This window comes from Chrysochloris asiatica, unplaced genomic scaffold, assembly GCF_000296735.1.
Source record: "Chrysochloris asiatica unplaced genomic scaffold, ChrAsi1.0 scaffold00055, whole genome shotgun sequence".
NCBI classification, from domain to species: Eukaryota; Metazoa; Chordata; class Mammalia; order Afrosoricida; family Chrysochloridae; genus Chrysochloris; species Chrysochloris asiatica.
Window position 1 is genome coordinate 17606680 of NW_006408573.1, and position 18101 is coordinate 17624780.

Genomic DNA, 18101 nt, shown 5'->3' on the forward strand with positions numbered 1-18101 from the left:
CAGGGATTCTCTCTCTGCCGTGAATCCCTCTGTGCTGACGGACAGGTTCGCTCAATGTGCTGGGTGGTTACAGAGCAGTGGGCAAGCAGTGGGGTAGGGGATGCGGAAGGACACAGGGGACAGATCCTGAAGGGCCTTGTTATGCTGAGGCACTTGAATTCTGCAAAGGGCAGTGAAAAACCATAAAACTCTCTCCCCTGGCAGATATGCCATCCGAAGGACCAGTGACAAGGGCCACTTCTTCCGAGTAACCAAACAAGGGAACATTTACAATGAGAAAGAGCTGGACAGAGAAATCTACCCCTGGTATAACCTGACTGTGGAGGCCAAAGAACTGGATTCTAGTGGTGAGTGACCCCATCTTCCGGGGGACCTGGACTCTTCGTCCTCTTCTCTCATTCTTGCAAACCTGGTGTCATCTGTCATTTTAGTGACTGAGATGCTATAGAGCCTGCATCACCACATATGATCCCTGGGCCAGCACCATCTATATCACCTGAGACCTTGTAGAAGTGAAGAATCGCAGGTCCCATCCCCACACTGACTAAGAATCTCATGAACTTTATAGTTTGAGAAGCACTGTTATAAAGCAGTCTGCCCATATGGTCCCAAGATAACAACTGTCTAAGGCATTATTAAACACTGTTTCTCAGGCCCCTTCCAGGAGGTTCTGGTTCTGTGTGCCAGAAATGGGGTGAAACGCTATCATTTAGTGAGTACCTCGTGGTTCCTATTATCAGAGGTCTCTGGTTGATGCTGTTTGGGGGATGTAACAGTTAGCACTGAATTCAACCTCTAAAGTTTCTAACACAGAGAGCATTAGGTTCTGCCAGAGAGAAGGGCAAGTGTTGGGGTTTGGCATCCTTCACCAGCATGAGAAAATCCCACCAATCCTCGACGTTACCTACAAGACCACAAGGACTCATAAAGGGAGTAAGTTGGCCAAGGCCCCACAGGTGCTACCTGGAGAGCCTTTACCGCTTACTATGCCAGCCAGGCCCCCTTCCTCCAGCACAGCAGCCGTGCCCAGCCTTCAGAGATTCCTGAAGTTTTCCCATCGAATGCTTCTTGTTGTTGTTAAGTGCCACCGAGTTGGTTCCCACCCATAGCCACTCTGTATAGTGTTTCCGAGGAGCAGCTGGTGAGTTTGAACCGCTGACCTTGTGGTTCAAGCCGACTTTGCAGTCCAGTGTGTTAACCCACAGAACCACACCAGGACTCCATCTAATGCTAACCTTACATTATTTTAACTTTAAAATTATCATTACTTATTTTAGAAAACAGAGGGGGGAAAAATAACAGAAAAGAAGAAGAAAATTACCCATCTACTGTCCCCCTATAATCCCATTATTGAACGCCTGGTGTGGTACTATAGGATCAGCACTGAACTGCGAACCACAAGGTCAGCAGTTCAAAACCACCAGCTGCTCCTCGGAAAACCTGTACAGGGTCACCATGAATTGGAACCAACTCAACAACACTTAACAAAAACAACAATCCCACTATAAGAATTACAGTGTATTTTTTCTGATCTTTTTTCTATACATAGTTCACATAAGTAAAAACATTTGTATAAAATAGCATACATAATAAAACACATTCATAATTACAACATTTATATAAAATATCATACCGTTTTTGGTTTTTGTTGTTGTTGTTTTACGTAACCTTACTCCATAGCCATTTTTCCATGGCACTAAAATGTCTTCAAAAAAGGTTTTTAATTACATTGTTAAATGTCTTCATATGGACATCATAAATGGCCACCAATATTCCATTCCCTTAGAAGGGCATAAAGGAGCTCTGATAGCATAGTGGTTACGAATCGGGCTGCGAACCGCAAGGTTAGCAGTTCGAAACTACCAGCCGTTCCGCAGGAGAAAGATGAGGCTTTCTGCTCCCATTAAGATTTAGAGCCTCAGAAACCCTGCACAGGGTCACTATGAGTCGGAACCAACTCCACGGCACATAATAACAACAAAGGGGCATAACTTGTTAACCTATTACCTTTATGATTGTTACAAGCAATGCTCCAAGAAATCACCCTTGTGAATGAAACTTAACCTACTCTGCAGCATCCCCTTCACCGGGAGCACCATCCCTGACATCTCTTCCAGGGGTCCATACACCCTCTACCCTTGGGGCTAGCATCACTCTTTTCCCCACAGGGAACCCCACAGACAAGGAATCCATTGTACAAGTCCACATTGAAGTCCTGGATGAAAATGACAATGCCCCAGAGTTTGCCCAGCCCTATGAGCCAAAAGTGTGTGAGAACGCAGCCTCAGGCCAGGTGAGTCAGTGGGGTGGGAGGGCCAGGTAGCGCCACCCTGCAGCCGGCTGAGGGACTGAATCACTCCCACCCACAATCAGATAGGGTTTCACTGTGCTAATGTAACCTCCGCAACCGCCTTGAGAGAAGGCAACAGTATCCCCATTTTACAGATGGAGAAACGAAGGCTTAGGGAGAATTTGTAGAAAGTAAAGCGGGGGAGCTAGAAAAAGAGGGTGCAGGTTTAGCCATAGTCGGGCCTAAACCCCACGTCTCCATCACTGAACCCCAAGCCTCCCCAAACACACTGCAGTCCCCCTCTTTTCTCACTCCAGGTGGTCGCGCGGATCTCAGCTATAGACAAGGATATCACACCGCAAGATGTGAAGTTCAGATTCTCCCTGCGTAATGAGGACAGCAACTTCACCCTCACGGACAATCGGGGTGCGTAACAGAGCAGCCAGGCGCTTGGCAGGGTGGCTTATCAATCACTGGGATTTACAAGTTACAGGCTATTTCGTAAAATGTCTGCCACTGACTTCACAGATTTATGCAATGGTCAGCGCCACCCTGACCTAACTACCACGTCATGTCCGCCTATTCCCCCATAAGATGCTCAGATCAGTAAGAAATAGAGACGAGATATGGGGGCAGTCGCACCGCAAGCTCTAGGCTTCACCCAAACTGCCAATTGCTCTATGCATAACATGGACCTCTACAATGACTACTTACCATCAGGTGGTCCTAGAACGCAATCTCAGCCACCAATCACAGTCCAGCAATTCCTATGATGTCATTAGTGGCCAATCAGAGCTCCTGGGCCTTTTGTGCTCCCTGGCGCTGAGTGGGCTGAATCCCAGCCAAAAGTAGACGGGTTCCCATGCTTGCCTCTGCAGCCTCCTCAGAAAAAGAGAGAACATTTATTTCCTTTGGTTTTAAATGGAGCAATCTTTTCATCTAGCACTGGGCAGAAGTTCTCTCTATCCCTAAACTGTGGTTGATGAGGATCGCTGTATTCAAATAGCAATTGCTACCTTTGAGAAGGGGTTGGCACTAGGGTCCCTGATAGGAGGACCCAACTAAGGAACCCTGTGTCGGTTCTCTGGGACAAGCCTAGGGGAATCAGCCACAGACCCACCCTTAAAGGGCCTACTGCATGCAAAATGGGGAATGAGACCATGATGTGCTGACAGTAAACCAGACAACATTTTGGTGCTTTTATTAGCAAAAAAAAAAAAAAATACGTCACCCCATCTCCAACGTCCACCTCAATCCACTCAGAGTGGAGTTTGCAATGGGGCAAAAAGCTTAGGAACCACCCCATAGACAGCCAATGTACGACCAGAAGGGAAGCCTATTGGTCGTGAGCAAGCCATGTCCAAGTCTCACTGAGATTTGGAATGCTCTGCATGTCAAAATCTTTCATTTCACCCATGAAATGTCAAAGCCCATATCATTTGTAGTTCTGTAGCTTAATGCACCAGACTGCAAAGCCGTTTGAACTGCAAGTTCACAAGCTGCTCCTTGGAAACCCTATGTTAAGTTGTTAAGTGCCGTCGAGTCGGTTCCGACCCATAGTGACCCTGCACAGGGATTCCGAGGCTGTAAATCTTTACGGGAGCAGAAAGCCTCATCTTTCTCCCACAGAACAGCTGGTAGTTTCGAACTGCTTACCTTGAAGCTCGCAGCCCGATTCGTAACAACTACGCTAACAGAAACCCTATTGGTTGGAACCAACTCAATGGCACTTAACAACAACATAATAGATGTAGCTACTTCAGAATGGAATATAATTGGCTTTCATCTGAAAATCTAGACGATGGCCTCCCTTGCTTTCTGTTACCTTCTAGAGTATGCTGACCCTGAGCGGCTAGATAAATCCTGGAGCAGGCTTCCTCTGACCATGGATGTCAGAACCTCCTGGAAGCCTATGAAATGCAGATTGCCTGCTAGTGGGTGTCATCGAGTCGGTTCTGCACAGCAGAATGAAACACCGCCTGGTCCTGCACCATCCTCACAATTGTCATCTTGTGCCAATCCATTTTGCTGGGGGTCTTCCTCTTTTTCCCTGACTCACCACTCTACCTAGCATGATCTGGTCCCTCCTGATGCAATGTACAAAAGATGAGGGACAAAGTCTTGCCATTCTTATTTCTAAGGAGCATTCTAGCTGTACTTCTTCCAAGACGGATTTTGACAGTGCATAGTACTTTCAGTATTGTTCTCAGGCACATAATTCAAATGTATCGAGTTCTTCTAGTCTTCCTTATTCATTGTCCAACTTTCACATGCATATTGGTGGTGGTGGTGGTTATGTGCTGTGGAGTCGGTTCTGACTCGTAGCAACCCTGTACGCGAACAGAAAACCTCATCATCTTTCTTCCGCGGAGCAGCTGCATATAGGCAACTGAAAATACCATTGCTCGGGTCAGGAGCACCTTAGTCCTCAAATTGACAACTTTGCACTGTAACCCTTTAAAGAGGTCTTTTGCAGATTTGCCTAATGCAATGTGTTGTTTGATTTCTTGATTGCCACTTCCATGAGTGTTGACTGTAGATGCAAACAAAGTTATGTCTTTGACAACTTCAATCTTTTCTCCTTAAACCATGATGTTATCCATTGGGCCAGTTGTCAGTATTTTCATTTTCTTTACATTGAGGTGCAATCCATATTGTAGTCTGTAGTCTTTGATCTTCATCAGTATTTTAAACCCTTTTCGATGTCAACAAGCAAGGTTGTATCATCTGCATATCACACAACTTTTCCTCCAATCTGATGCTACATTATTATTCCTATAATCCAGCGTCTCAGATTATTTGCTCAGCATACAGACTGAATACGTATGGTGAGATGATCCAAGCCTGATACACACCTTTCCTGATTTTAAACCATTCAGTGTCCCCGTGTTCTGTTCTAACAAATGCCTCTTAATCTATGTACAAGTTCCTTGTAAACACAATTAAGTGCTCTGGAATTCCCATTCTTCACAACGTTATCCATAGTTTGTTGTGTTTCACACAGTAGAATGCCTTTGCATAGTCAAGAAAGTACAAGTAAACACTGTCTGCTTTCAGCCAGGATCCATCTGACGTCAGCAATAATATCCCTCATTCCCCATTCTCTTCTGAATCTGGCTTGAATTTCTGGCAGCTGCCTATTATAGTTGAAGGTATAATCGATGTACTGCTGCAAATGCTTTGTGATTATCGTCAGCAAAATTTTACTTACATATATTAATGATATTGTTTGATGATCTCCACATCCCATCAGGTCACCTGTCTTAGTGATGGGCACAAATATGGATATCCAGTCATTTGGCCAGGTAGTTGTCTTCCAAATTTCTTGGCATAGATGAGTGGGAACCTCAAGTGTGGCATCAGTTTGTTGAAACATTTGTATTCCAAGAATCCCTGAAGCCTTGTTTCTCACCAACACCTTTAGTGCAGCTTAGACTTCTTCCTTTGGTACCATCAGTTGTTGATCATGTTACCTCTTGAAATGGTTGGATGACCAATTATTTTTCATACTCTGGGTGTTCTTTTCATCTTCTTTTGGTGCTTTCTGCATCATTCAATATTTTTCCTATTGTTGTTAAGTGTCATCAAGTCAATTCCAACTTACACAACCCTGTATAGGGTTTCCAGGGAGTGATTGGTATATTTGAGCTGCCAACCATAGAATCCTTCAATATTTCAATCTGAGGCTTGAATTTTCATTTCATTTCTTCAGCCTGAGTAATGTTGAGCATGTTTTTCCCTTTTGGTTTTCCAATTCCAGGTCTTTGTCCATTTCATTAGAATACTTCTCAAGCTGACCTTTGAAATTTTCTGTTCAGCACTTTCATTTCTTCCAGTTGCTTTAGATTCTTGTCTTAGTTATCTAGTGCTACTATGACAGAAACACCACAACTGGATGACTTTAACATACAGAAATTTATTCTCTCACAGTTTAAGAGGTTAGAAGTACAAATTCCGAGCGCCATCCCTGAACACTCCTTGTTTTGTTTCAGCATCTGTAAGTTCAGGATTGCTTGGAGTTCTGTGTGTCTTGGTGTCAATCTTCCTCTGGATCCAGGAATTTCACAATACAGGGACCTCAGGTCCAAAGGATGCACTCCACTCCAGCTCTTCTGTCTTGGTGTCAGTGGAACCCTCCTTCTCTGCTCACTTCTCTGTCCTTTTATATCTCAAAAGCGAATGGTTCAATATACCACCTAGCCCTGCAGATTGCATCTGACTCCACTAACATCAGAGAAGTGAAGGTTTTACAACATACTGGATACTTACATCCCATCAGGGCTGATGGCATCAGATCCTATCATGGGATTGATTGTATTAGATCAGATCTCATCATGGAAGTGATAACTACATTTTAACTGCTAAACTACTGAAATCAGTTGAGGGGATACAAAATCATAACTATCACACTTCTCTGCTTTCAAGAACAAGTTTCAGAGTCTCTTCTGACATCCATTTTGTCTTTTTTCTCTCCTTTTGCTTTCCTCGTGTATGATGTTCTTGATGTCTCTCACAACTCTTCTGGTCTTCAGTCTTTAGTGTCTAATGCAACAGATCTGTTCTTGAAATGGTCACTAAATTCAGGTGGGATATATTCAAGGTCATATTTTGGCTCTCGTGGATTTAATTTTCAGCTTCCGCCTGAACATGCATAAGAGCAACTGATGATTTATTCCACAGTGAGCTCTTAGCCTTGTTTGGAGGGATGATACTGAGTTTCTTTATCAGTTTTTCCCATAGATATAGTCAGTTTGATTCCTGTGTATTCCATCTGGTGAGGTCCACATGTATAGTCATCATTTATGTTGTTGGAAAAGGGTCCATGCAATGAATAGGTCATTGTTATTGCTCTTTTGCCTTGATGGGTTTTCAGGGACAGCAGAAACACCCTTAGAAGCTGGTGCAATGTGAAAAAACATTTTTTAAATTTTATTTTTCCCCTAATTGTTTGTGAAGTGTGAAACAATACAATAATTAATTGAGTCAAAGAGAAAGTCCCCTGTAGTTGGAGTGGGATTAGGGAAAGAGAAGGGTCAAGCTTATCAGCTGCCCAGAGACACCACTATTAGCAAAGACCCGCTAAGAGTTGCTGTTATTAAGTGCTTTTGAGTCAGTTCTGACTCTTAGTGACCCTGCATAGAGTTTCCAAGAAGCAACTGGTGGGTTTGAACTGCTTAAAAACAGTCAAGTGCATATCCTACAGTGCCACGCCAGGATTATAACTGTTATTGTTGTTAAGCATCGTGGCATAAGCGCCAACTCATGGCGACCCTGAATAGGGTTTCCAAGGAGAGGCTATGGGTTTGAACTATAGACCTTGGAGTTCAAACCCACACCAAGACTCCAGGACCATTGTTGTGTTGTGAAGTGCTGTCGAGTCGATTCCGACCCATAGCGACCTTGTATAGGGTTTCCGAGGAGCAGCTGGTGAGCTTGAACCGCCGACCTTGTAATTCAAACGGATTTGCAGTCTGGCACATTAACCCACAGTACCACACCTGGACTCCTGCAGGACCAAAGTAGCTGCCAAAACACCCTCTCTATGGGCACACAGGTCTGAATTCAAATGACTGAAACATGCGGCTGGGGACGCAAAGGGCAGAGAAACACCCCAAGCAGCATATGAGCTGGCTCAGTCAAGGAGGGCTCACTGGAGGAGGAGACCTGCAATGTGTACGCTTTGATGTTTGCAGACAACACAGCCAACATCACTGTTAAGTACGGGCAGTTTGACCGCGCGCGTGTCAAGATCCACTACCTGCCTGTGCTCATCTCAGACAACGGCAAGCCCAGCCTCACGAGCACCAACACGCTGGCCGTGGCGGTATGCAAGTGCAATGAGCACGGCGAGTTCACCTTCTGTGAAGAGGCTGTGGCGCAGGTGGGCGTCAGCGTCCAGGCGTTGGTAGCCATCTTCCTCTGCATCCTCACCATCGCAGGTCAGTGGGGGCGCGACCTGAGCGGGGCAGGGGTGCCAAGGGGGCTTCACAGGGAGGAGGGGAAGCCAGGAATCCCCGTCCATGCTCCCCGGGCTCAGTGTCCCACCTGGGACCTCCCTGGGTGCCGTTTCCAGGGACAGGTGACCCACTAGATGCCTGAACAAGTCAAATGTTCTGTGTGGTGCGGTCATGAAGGTGTCGCACCGAGTCTGGGCAGGTGGAGGCCGCTGATGGGGCTCTGAGGTGACATCTGCTCTGTCGCTCGCAGTGATCACCCTCCTCATTTTCCTGCGACGGCGGCTCCGAAAGCAGGCCCGCGCGCACGGCAAGAGCGTGCCCGAGATCCATGAGCAGCTAGTCACCTACGACGAGGAGGGCGGCGGAGAGATGGACACCACCAGCTACGACGTGTCCGTGCTCAACTCGGTGCGTCGCGGTGGGCCCCAATCCCCGCGCTCTCCTAACTCGCGGCCGACGCTCTACCGGCCGGTGCAGAAGCCGCCGCGGCGCGGGCCCAGCATGCACAGTGCGCCGGGCGAGATGGCGGCCATGATCGAGGTAAAGAAAGACGAAGCGGACCACGACGGTGACGGGCCCCCTTACGACACGCTTCACATTTACGGCTTCGAGGGCTCCGAGTCCATTGCCGAGTCGCTCAGCTCCTTGGTCACCGACTCATCTGACTCGGACATCGACTACGACTTCCTCAATGACTGGGGCCCCAGGTTCAAGATGCTGGCGGAGCTGTATGGCTCAGACCCCCGGGAGGAGCTGCTGTACTAGGGGACCTGGCCTTTCGGGCCTGGGGATCCAAACGGCTGCAGCTCAGGAAAAGTGGCACTGACACCAAGTCCAGTACCCCTCCCTCATGGATTCTGCAAATCCAGGCCTCTAAAGCGTCCAGACATGTTTTGGGGCTCAATACCCCCTAAGTACTGGAAAAGTCAACTAGTGTTCAAATTGAGATGGGAGATTCCCATAATCCCACCATGGGTCCAACCCAAAGACTTCCTCTGGTTCCTCAAGGCTGCAGAGTGGACCCAACTGCAGTGACCCCCCCACCCTGTGAGGTCAGTACAGTCTTGGTGCCTGGCTGGAACCAAAGGACTGGACAGCTTGACCTGGGGGGCAAGACTCTAACTGCCTATCACACCTGCTCCCAAAAGCCCCAGTCCGCGCCATTCCTCCCAGGCCTGTCCAGAGGGAGGAAGGGACCACTTGGCAGCTCCTGATCTCCAGACATGAGGTGACCTCGCTGGCTGGTCACATGGTAACTGCTGTACTGAGCGTTGAACCTTCAACCAAATTCAGGGAAATGGCTTGTTGAGCTTTGATGCAACTGTGAATTTATCCTGGAGGGGACAGTGGAGACTAAAAGTGTGACGGATCACAGAGGGAGGATCATCTCCACAGGCAGCCCCTCAGGAGAGGAGCAGCAATAACTGGGAGCCCATTCTAACCTTCATCCACACTCCTCCAGTTTTGTCTGTGAGGCGGGGCAGATGTTCCTGGAGCAGATGACTTCCCCATCTCTGCCTGGCCTAGTCTCTCTGCTTTTCAGCTGGCTGTCTCTTCCTGTCCTTCCCTCCCATCTTCTGCTTTTTTTCTCTCACAGCCCCTTTCCCTGCCTCCCTGCCTTTGATTCGCTGACTCCCTTGTTCTTTCTGTCCTCCTGACTCCTAAGCTCTTGACTAAGAGGCGTCCAAGATGTGGCCCACAGCAACTCTGGTCAATGTTCAAACCCCACAGGCTGTAGGACAAGGAATCTGCCTTTGCACCTTTTTGTTGCCACATCTCAGGGAACCCCAGCAGGCCCCATACACTTCAGAAAGGCCCGTGCCCTGTCCGAGCACTTCAGCCATCTGTGTGTCACGGACTTTCAGCCTCGCGTGGAACACCCCAATGCAAATATAGCCTGGGAAAGTGGGATCCGTCAGCAGAGAGGAGCCCGGGCAGAAATGATCTCCCCAAGATTTCTGCTCTGGTCAGACCCCACCCACTAGTCCCCTCACACTAGAAGGGAGCGTAGAGAACACTGACTATTTTTTTAACTAGTAATTAGGTTTTAATAATGTTTTTTTTTTACTAATAATACTTACAAGTTTCTAGTTCTCACAAGCATATAGAGTAAATGGATTTTTGCATAACAAACAGGTTGCTGTTTAGATTAGTAATTTTAATTTAGGATTTTTAGTTGGATAAGCAAATTTCTGTAACCTATTTTCTCTCATTGTAGTAATTACTGTAGAGATCATTGTATATTGGCCACACTGGTGCATGGATCGTACTGTATTTTATATATATATACCTAAATAAAGAAATACCTTGAAATTCTTCCATTTCTGGGTCATTAAACTAAAGCATCACAGAGTGGAGAGCTCACGTGGAACACACACACACTGGTGTTACCACCACTGTCATCAGAGGAGCTGAGAGGGCATGGGAACACATTGGGAAAAGGGAATGAAGTAGAAAGTCAAGATGGTCACCTAGTCATGTTCCATGCCTTCACCCAGCCTCTGTACAGGCTCCTCGCCCCCACCCCACATAGCAGGCAGGACCTCTGGGGGAGAGGGGGCACAATACCACTTCCATTTGCCAAATGAGGAACCAGCAGGCTGAAGTACAGAAGGGAGAAAATCAGCCCTGATTGGTGGTTGACAACAGTGATCGACTAAGTGGCACCTCCCTGGGGTCTGTAGACCCCAACATTGAAGTCTTGCCTGGAAAACTTCACAATCAAAGTAAGAAGAAGGCATCTCTTTGTTGGGTATTAAGTTGAGGAGTAGAGGGATGGAACCCACCTCAGCAAGGCCTCTGCTCCTTGACCTTTGCCAGCAGGACAGTGTCCCCAGAAAACTGATGTTTCACAAACTGTGGTCTGGACGAACACTGCTGCTTGGAGCTCTTGGGTCAATTTGTCTAATTCCAAGTTTTGTTTTTATTTCCTTTGTGATTTTTGTGTATGTGTGTCCCATTGGTTATTTAGGAATGTGTTGTTTAATTTCCCCAAGTATTTGAATTTTCCAGATTTCATTCTGCTACTGATTTTTTAAGTTTATTCTATTATAATGAGAGAACATACTTTATTTGATTTCAGGCTTTTTTTATTTACTGAGGCTTGTTTTATGTTAATATGGTGTATCCTGGAAAATGTTCCATGTGCACATGAAAAAGAATGTGTATTCTGTTGTTGGGTAGAATGTTCCATAGATGTCTGTTAGATCTAGTTGGTTTATAGTGTTGTTCTTCTTCTGTTTCCTATTCAATCTTCCATCTAGATCTATTGTCAAAAGTAGGATATTGAAGTCCCAGATTATGTTAAATGGTTTTCGTCTTTCAATTCTGTGCATTTTTGCTTTATGTATTTTAGTGCTCTGTTGTTAGGAGAATATAGGTTTATAATTGTTACATCTTCTTGATGGACTCACCCCTTTTAGCATCATAAAAGATACTTCTTTGTCTCTAATAGCAATTTTTATCATAAAATCTATTTTGTCTCATAATAGTATAGTCACTCCAAATCTTTCTGGTTACTATTTACCATATCTTTTTCCATTCTTTTACTTTCAACCTGTTTGTATCTTTGAATATAAAGTGTGTCTTTTGTAGAATGAATATAGTTGCATCATGATTTTTCTCCATTCTACATAGTTCTGACACTTTATTATAGTGTTTAACCCTTTTACATTTAATGTAATTATCAGCAAGTTAAGATTTACATCTGCCATTTTGTATTTGCTTTCTGTGTCTTATTTTGGTCTTGGTTGTATAAAAATTTAATATGTACAACAATAATAGCACAAAAAAAAACAGGAAGGAATGGAACTAAATAGGAGCAAAGGTTTTGTACACTGTTGAAACTAAGTTGGTATAAATCTGAAATATATTGTTGTAAGTTAGACTTCACTTCCTGCTTGTACATAACTCCAAGGTCAGCTAGAGTTAAGAGCTCAAGGCCTTCTGAGGTCTTTCCTGGGTATAAATAAAACACTACATGTGTGTTTGTCATTATTAGAAGCCATTGAGCTGGCTCAGGCTCAAAGCAGCTCTGTGTACAACAGAACAAGACACTGCCAGGTCCTATGCCATCCTTACAACTGTTAAACATTTAAGCTCATTGTTGCTACTACTGTCAATTCATCTCGGGGGTCTGCCTCTTTTTCTCTGATCTCCATTTTACCAAGCATGATGTTCTTCTCCAGGGACCGACCGGTCACTCCTGATAACATGTCCAAAGTATGAGAGGTGAAATTTCACCATCCTGGTTTCCAAGGAGCATGCTGGCTTCACTTCTTCTAGGACAGATTTTGTTTGTTCTTTTGGCAGTCCGTGGTACTTGTAATATTCTTCTTCAACACTGTAACTCAAATGCATTAATTCTTCTAAGGTCTTCCTTATGCATATGAGACGATTGAAAATACCATGACTTGAATCATGCACACATTACTCCTCAAACTGACATCTTTACTCTTGAATACATTAAAGAGATCTTTTGCAGCAGATTTACCTAATGCAAATACCTAATGCTAATGTCATTCGATTGATTGACTGCTGTTTCCATGAATGTTCATTGTAGATCCAAGCAAAATAAGGTCTTTGACAGCTTCATTCTTTCCTCTATTTATCATAATGTTATTTATTGGTCCAGTCATGAGGAATTTGGTTGTTTTTACATAGAGGTGCAATCTATACTGAAATCTGTAGTCTTTGAGCTTCATCAGTAATATTTAAGTCCTCTTCATTTCCAGAAAGCAAAGTTGTGCTGTTTGCATGTCACACGGGGAGATGACTCTTCCTCCAATCCTAATGCCACATTCTTATTCATATAATCCAGCTTCTCAGATTATTTGCTCAACGTACAGATTAAATAAGTATGGTAAAAGGATACAACCTGATGCACAATTTTCCTGATTTTAAAACCATTCAGTATCACCTTGTTCTGTTCTAACTGCCTCTTTGTTGATGTAGATCTTCCTCAAGAGCAGAGGTGTTCTGGAATAGCCATTATTCATGGTGTAATCCATAGCCTGTCATGATCCACACAATCAAAATCCTTTACATAGTCAGTGAAGCACAAGTAAACATGTTTCTGGTATTCTCTGCTTTCAGTCAATATCCATCTGATATAAGCAATGATATCCCCTAGTTCCACATCGTCTTCTAAATCCAACTTGAATTTCTGGCACTTCCTTGTCGATGTACTGTTACAACCATTTTTTAACTATCTCTAGCAAAATTTTCCACCACACATCTGTCAGTTTGTCGTACTGTGGCTGGTATGGTTTTGTGGTTCCGGAAGCTATGCCATTGGTATTTGAAATACCAGCAGGGTCACCCAAAGTGGACAGGTTTCAGGTGAGCTTCCAGATGAAGACAGACTAGGAAGAAGGAGAGATGGATTCTTCCAAATATTTAGTCACTGAAAACTTTATGAATAGCAGTGGAACACTGTCAGCACCAGATTATTGAATATTCAAATAAGATGAAGAGCACAAAAATATTGTTAGATATAGTGCTGGAAGATGAGCCCCTCAGGTTGGAAGGCACTCAAAATGCAACTGGGGAAGAGCTGCTTCCTCAAAATAGAGTTGACCATGATAACATGAATGGAGTAAAGCCCTCAGGAACTTCATTTGTTGATGAGCACAACTCAAAATGAAGAGAAACAGCTGTACACACACATTAATAATTGGAACATGGAATGTACAAAGTATGAATCAAGGAAACTTGGAAATTGTCAAAAATGAAATGGAACATGTAAACATAGATATCCTAGGCATTGGTGAGTTGAAATGAACTGGTATTGGCCATTTTGAATGTGACAATCACATGGTTTACTATGCCGAGAGTGACAACTATGATGTTGCATTCATCATTTAAAAAAATATATCCAGATCAGTCATGAAGTACAACACTTTTTGTGTTAGGATAATATCCATATGCCTACAAGGAAGACCAGTTAATACCACCAGTATTATTCAAATGTATGCACAAACCAGTAAAGCCAGTGATGATGAAATTGAAGAATTCTACCAACTTCTTCAATCTGAAATTGATCAAATATGCAATCAAGAGGTACTGATAATTACTGGTGATTGGAATGCAAAGGTTGGAAACAAAGAGGAAGGATCAGTAGTTGGAAAATATGGTATGGCCTTGGTGAAAAAAATGATGCTGGAAATTGCATAATAGAATTTTGCAAGACCAATGACTTCTTCATTGCAAATACCTTTTTTAAACAACATAAACGATGACTATACACATGGACCTCACCAGATGGAATACACAGAAATCAAAATGATTACAACTGTGGAAAGAGATAGTAGAAAATCTCCATACCATTGGCCGAAACAAAGCCAGGGCAGACTGTGCAACAGACCATCAATTGCTCATATGCAAACTCAGGCTGATGCTGAAGAAAATTAAAACAAATCCACAAGAGCCAAAACATAACCTTGAATATATCCCACCTGAATTTAGAGATCATCTGAAGAACAAATTTGATCCATTAAACACTAAAGACTGAAGACCAGAAGAGTTGTAGGATGACATCAAGAACATACAGGAAAAAAGCAAAAGGTCATTGAGAAGTCAAGAGAGAAGGAAATGACCAAAATGGATGTCAGAAGAGACTGAAACTTGCCCTCCAGCGTAAAGATGCTAAAGCAAATGGAAGAAGTGAGGAGGTACAAGAACTGAACAGAAAATTTCTAAGGTCAGCTCCAGAAGACAAAGTCAAATATTATAACAAAAATGTTCAAAGACCTGGAGTTAGAAAACCAAAAGGGAATAACACACTCAGCATTTCTCAAGCTAAGGGAACAGAAGAAAAAAATTAAGCCTCGACTTGTGGTATTGAAGGATACTATGGGCAAAATACTGAATGATGCAGAAAGCATCAGAAGAAAATGGAAGGAATACACAGAGTCACTGTACCAAAAAGAAATGGTCACTGTTCAACCATTTCAAGAGGTAGTATATGATCAAGAGCCAGTGATCCTGAAGGAAGAAATTCAAAGTGCATTGAAGTCATTGGCAAAGAACAAGGAACCAAGAAATGATGGAATACAAACTGAAATCTTTCAACAAACTGATGTGATACTGGAGCACCCACTCATCTATGCCAAGAAATTTGGAAGGCAACTACTTGGCCAACTGACTGGAAGAGATCTGTGTTTGTGCCCATTCAAAGAAAGGTGACCCAACAGAATGCAGAAATCCTCGGACAATATCACTGATATCCCACACAAGTAAAGTTTTACTAAAGATAATGCAAAAACGGCCGCAGCCATGTGTAGACAGAGAATTTCCAGAGGTTCAAGCTGGATTCAGAAGAAGATGCAGAACAAGTGATATCATTGCTGACATTAGATGGATCTTGGCTGAAAGCAGAGAATACCAGAAAGATGACTACCTGTGTTTTATTGACTATACAAAGGCTTTTGATTGTGTGGATCATGACAAGCGATGGACAACATTGCAAAGTATGAGTATCCTGGAACACTTAATTGTGCTCATGAGGAATCTGTACATAGACCAAAGGGCAGTTGTTCGAACAGAACAAAGGAACACTGAATAGTTTAAAATTAGGAAAGGTGTGTGCCAGGGTTGTATTCTTTCACCATACTTATTCAATCTGTATACTGAATAAATAATCCAAGAACCTGGATCATATGAAGAAAAATGTGGCGTCAGGATTGGAGAAAGTCTCATTAACAACCTGCGATTCACAGATGCTACAACATTGCTTGCTGAAAAGGAAGAGGACTTAAAATACTTACTGATGAAGATCAAAGACCACAGCCTTCTGTGTGGGTTGCATCTCAATGTAAAGAAAGCAAAAATCCTCACCACTGGACCAATAAACAACATTCATATACTCAGAGAAAAGTTTGAAGTTGTCAAGACTTCATTTTGCTCAGATTAACCATCAACACTCGTGAAAGCAGCAACCAAGAAATCAAACAATGTATTGCACTGGGCAAATCTGTTGCACAAGACCTCTTTAAAATGTTCAAGAGCAAAGATATCAGTTTAAGGACTAAGGTGCACCGGACCCAAGCCATGGTCACCTGACCCAAACCTCACATGCGAAAGCTGGACAGTGAATAAGGAAGATCATATAAGAATTGATGCATTTGAGTTAAGGCATTGGAGGAGAATATTGAAAAGTATCATGGACTGCCAAAAGAACCAACAAATCTGTGTTGGAAGAAGTACAGCCAGAGTGCTCCAGAGTACAGCCAAGTACAGCCAGGATGGCCAGACTTGGTCTCTTATACTTCAGACGTATTGTCAGGAGGGACCAGTCACTGGAGACGGATATCATGCCTGGTAAAGTGGAGGGTCAGAGAAGAAGAAAAAGAACCCCCAGAGAGATGGATTGGCATAGTGGCAGCAGCAATGGGCTCAAATGTAACAATGACTGTGAGGTTGGCCAAGGGCTGGGCAGTGTTTTGTTCTGTTGTATAAGGGTCGCTATAAGTCAGTACTGACTCAGTGGCACCTAACATCAACAACAACAGCACCATTTTACTTACATGTGATATTAATGATATTGCTTGATGATTTTTGCATACTGTTTGGTCACCTCTCTTTGGAAAGGGCACAAATATGGACATCTTCCAATCAGATGAATGTGATTCCTTTCCTCTTCAATTTTACCTTCCCAGTACAGTAAGGCATATGATTATCAAATTTAAAATGGTGAACACCTGTCCATTTCAGTTCACTAATGCCTAGAACAGTAATCTTTATGTGTTCCATTTCATTTCTGACTATTTCAAATTTTCCTAGACTCCTACTTTGTACATTCCATGTTCTGATTATTAATGGATGTTTGCAGGTATTTCTCCTCCTTTTGAGTTGTGCCCCATCAGCAAATAAAGGTCCCCAAAACGTTGCTCCAGTCACATCATTATGATCAACTCTACTTTAAGGAGGCAGCTCTTCCCCAGTCATCTTTGAGTGTCTTCCAACCTGAAGGGCTCATCTTCCAGCACTATACCTGACAATGCTCCACTGTTATTCATAAAGATTGAGTGGTCTAGAAATGTCAAAGCTTTTCACAGCCCCCTATGGACAACTCATTACCTCTTCCTTTTAAGTTTTTTGATCAGCTTCTTGTTTTCCTCAACTCTTACCACTACAGACAACTACAAGGTTAAACAATTACCACTGATTGTTCTGAGTCAGATCAAATAAACACAGCCTTATGAGTCTGCCAGAGAACCACTAGCCCTCTCTCGTGAAATCAATTCTGACTCACAGCGAACCCATCTGTCTGAGTAGAATTATTCCATATGCATTCTAAGGCTGGAAAGTTTCACAGAAATAGACTGCCTCATCTTTTTCCTGAGGAGTAGGTGGTGGGTTTGAACCAGGCACCTTTCTGTTAATAGCCCAATGTTTAATCTTCTGTGCCACCAAGGACCCTTTAGAGAGCCACTACACAGATCAAATAATGACACTGTTTGAAAATTGAGTTCCTCCCCTAGTCGGCCTCCTTCGGCTGCTAGGCTGTTGGTTTTCACTGGGATTGTGAGGCCGTTTGTTTCCCAGACTACCATAGGGCTGGGGGAAAGGACATGTGAGTAGAGCAAGCTGAAACACCAATGAGCTCACTGTTCCTTCTGAGGTGTCACTGTCTTTCTTGAATAAACATTCCCTGCCTTGTGGTAAGCATCTGGTTCATTTTCTGAGTTCTGAAAAGGCTGAATTTTACCATTTTTCCAGCGTTCTCATTGCTTTCATGAAGGGGAGAGTTTGGGGAGTTGTTTAACTCTACCACCCATTGATGTTACCATTCAGGCTGCTCCTTGCCCAACCCCTAGAGCCCATGGGAACTGTCCATTATGTCCTCCTCCTCC

The 18101-nt window shown here is 43.7% G+C and overlaps 1 protein-coding gene across 1 annotated transcript in view; it reads left to right on the plus strand.

The window, feature by feature from the left end:
• The window catches only part of CDH5 (cadherin 5, type 2 (vascular endothelium)), a 49775-nt gene extending 40763 nt beyond the window's left edge, over nucleotides 1–9012 (plus strand). The window contains exons 13-17 of the mRNA XM_006863632.1: nucleotides 205–347; nucleotides 2169–2293; nucleotides 2608–2716; nucleotides 7984–8229; nucleotides 8498–9012. Of these exons, the coding sequence (XP_006863694.1) occupies nucleotides 205–347; nucleotides 2169–2293; nucleotides 2608–2716; nucleotides 7984–8229; nucleotides 8498–9012 (1138 nt within the window). The remainder of the gene's footprint in view (nucleotides 1–204; nucleotides 348–2168; nucleotides 2294–2607; nucleotides 2717–7983; nucleotides 8230–8497) is intronic.
• Nucleotides 9013–18101: the final 9089 nt, after the last annotated feature.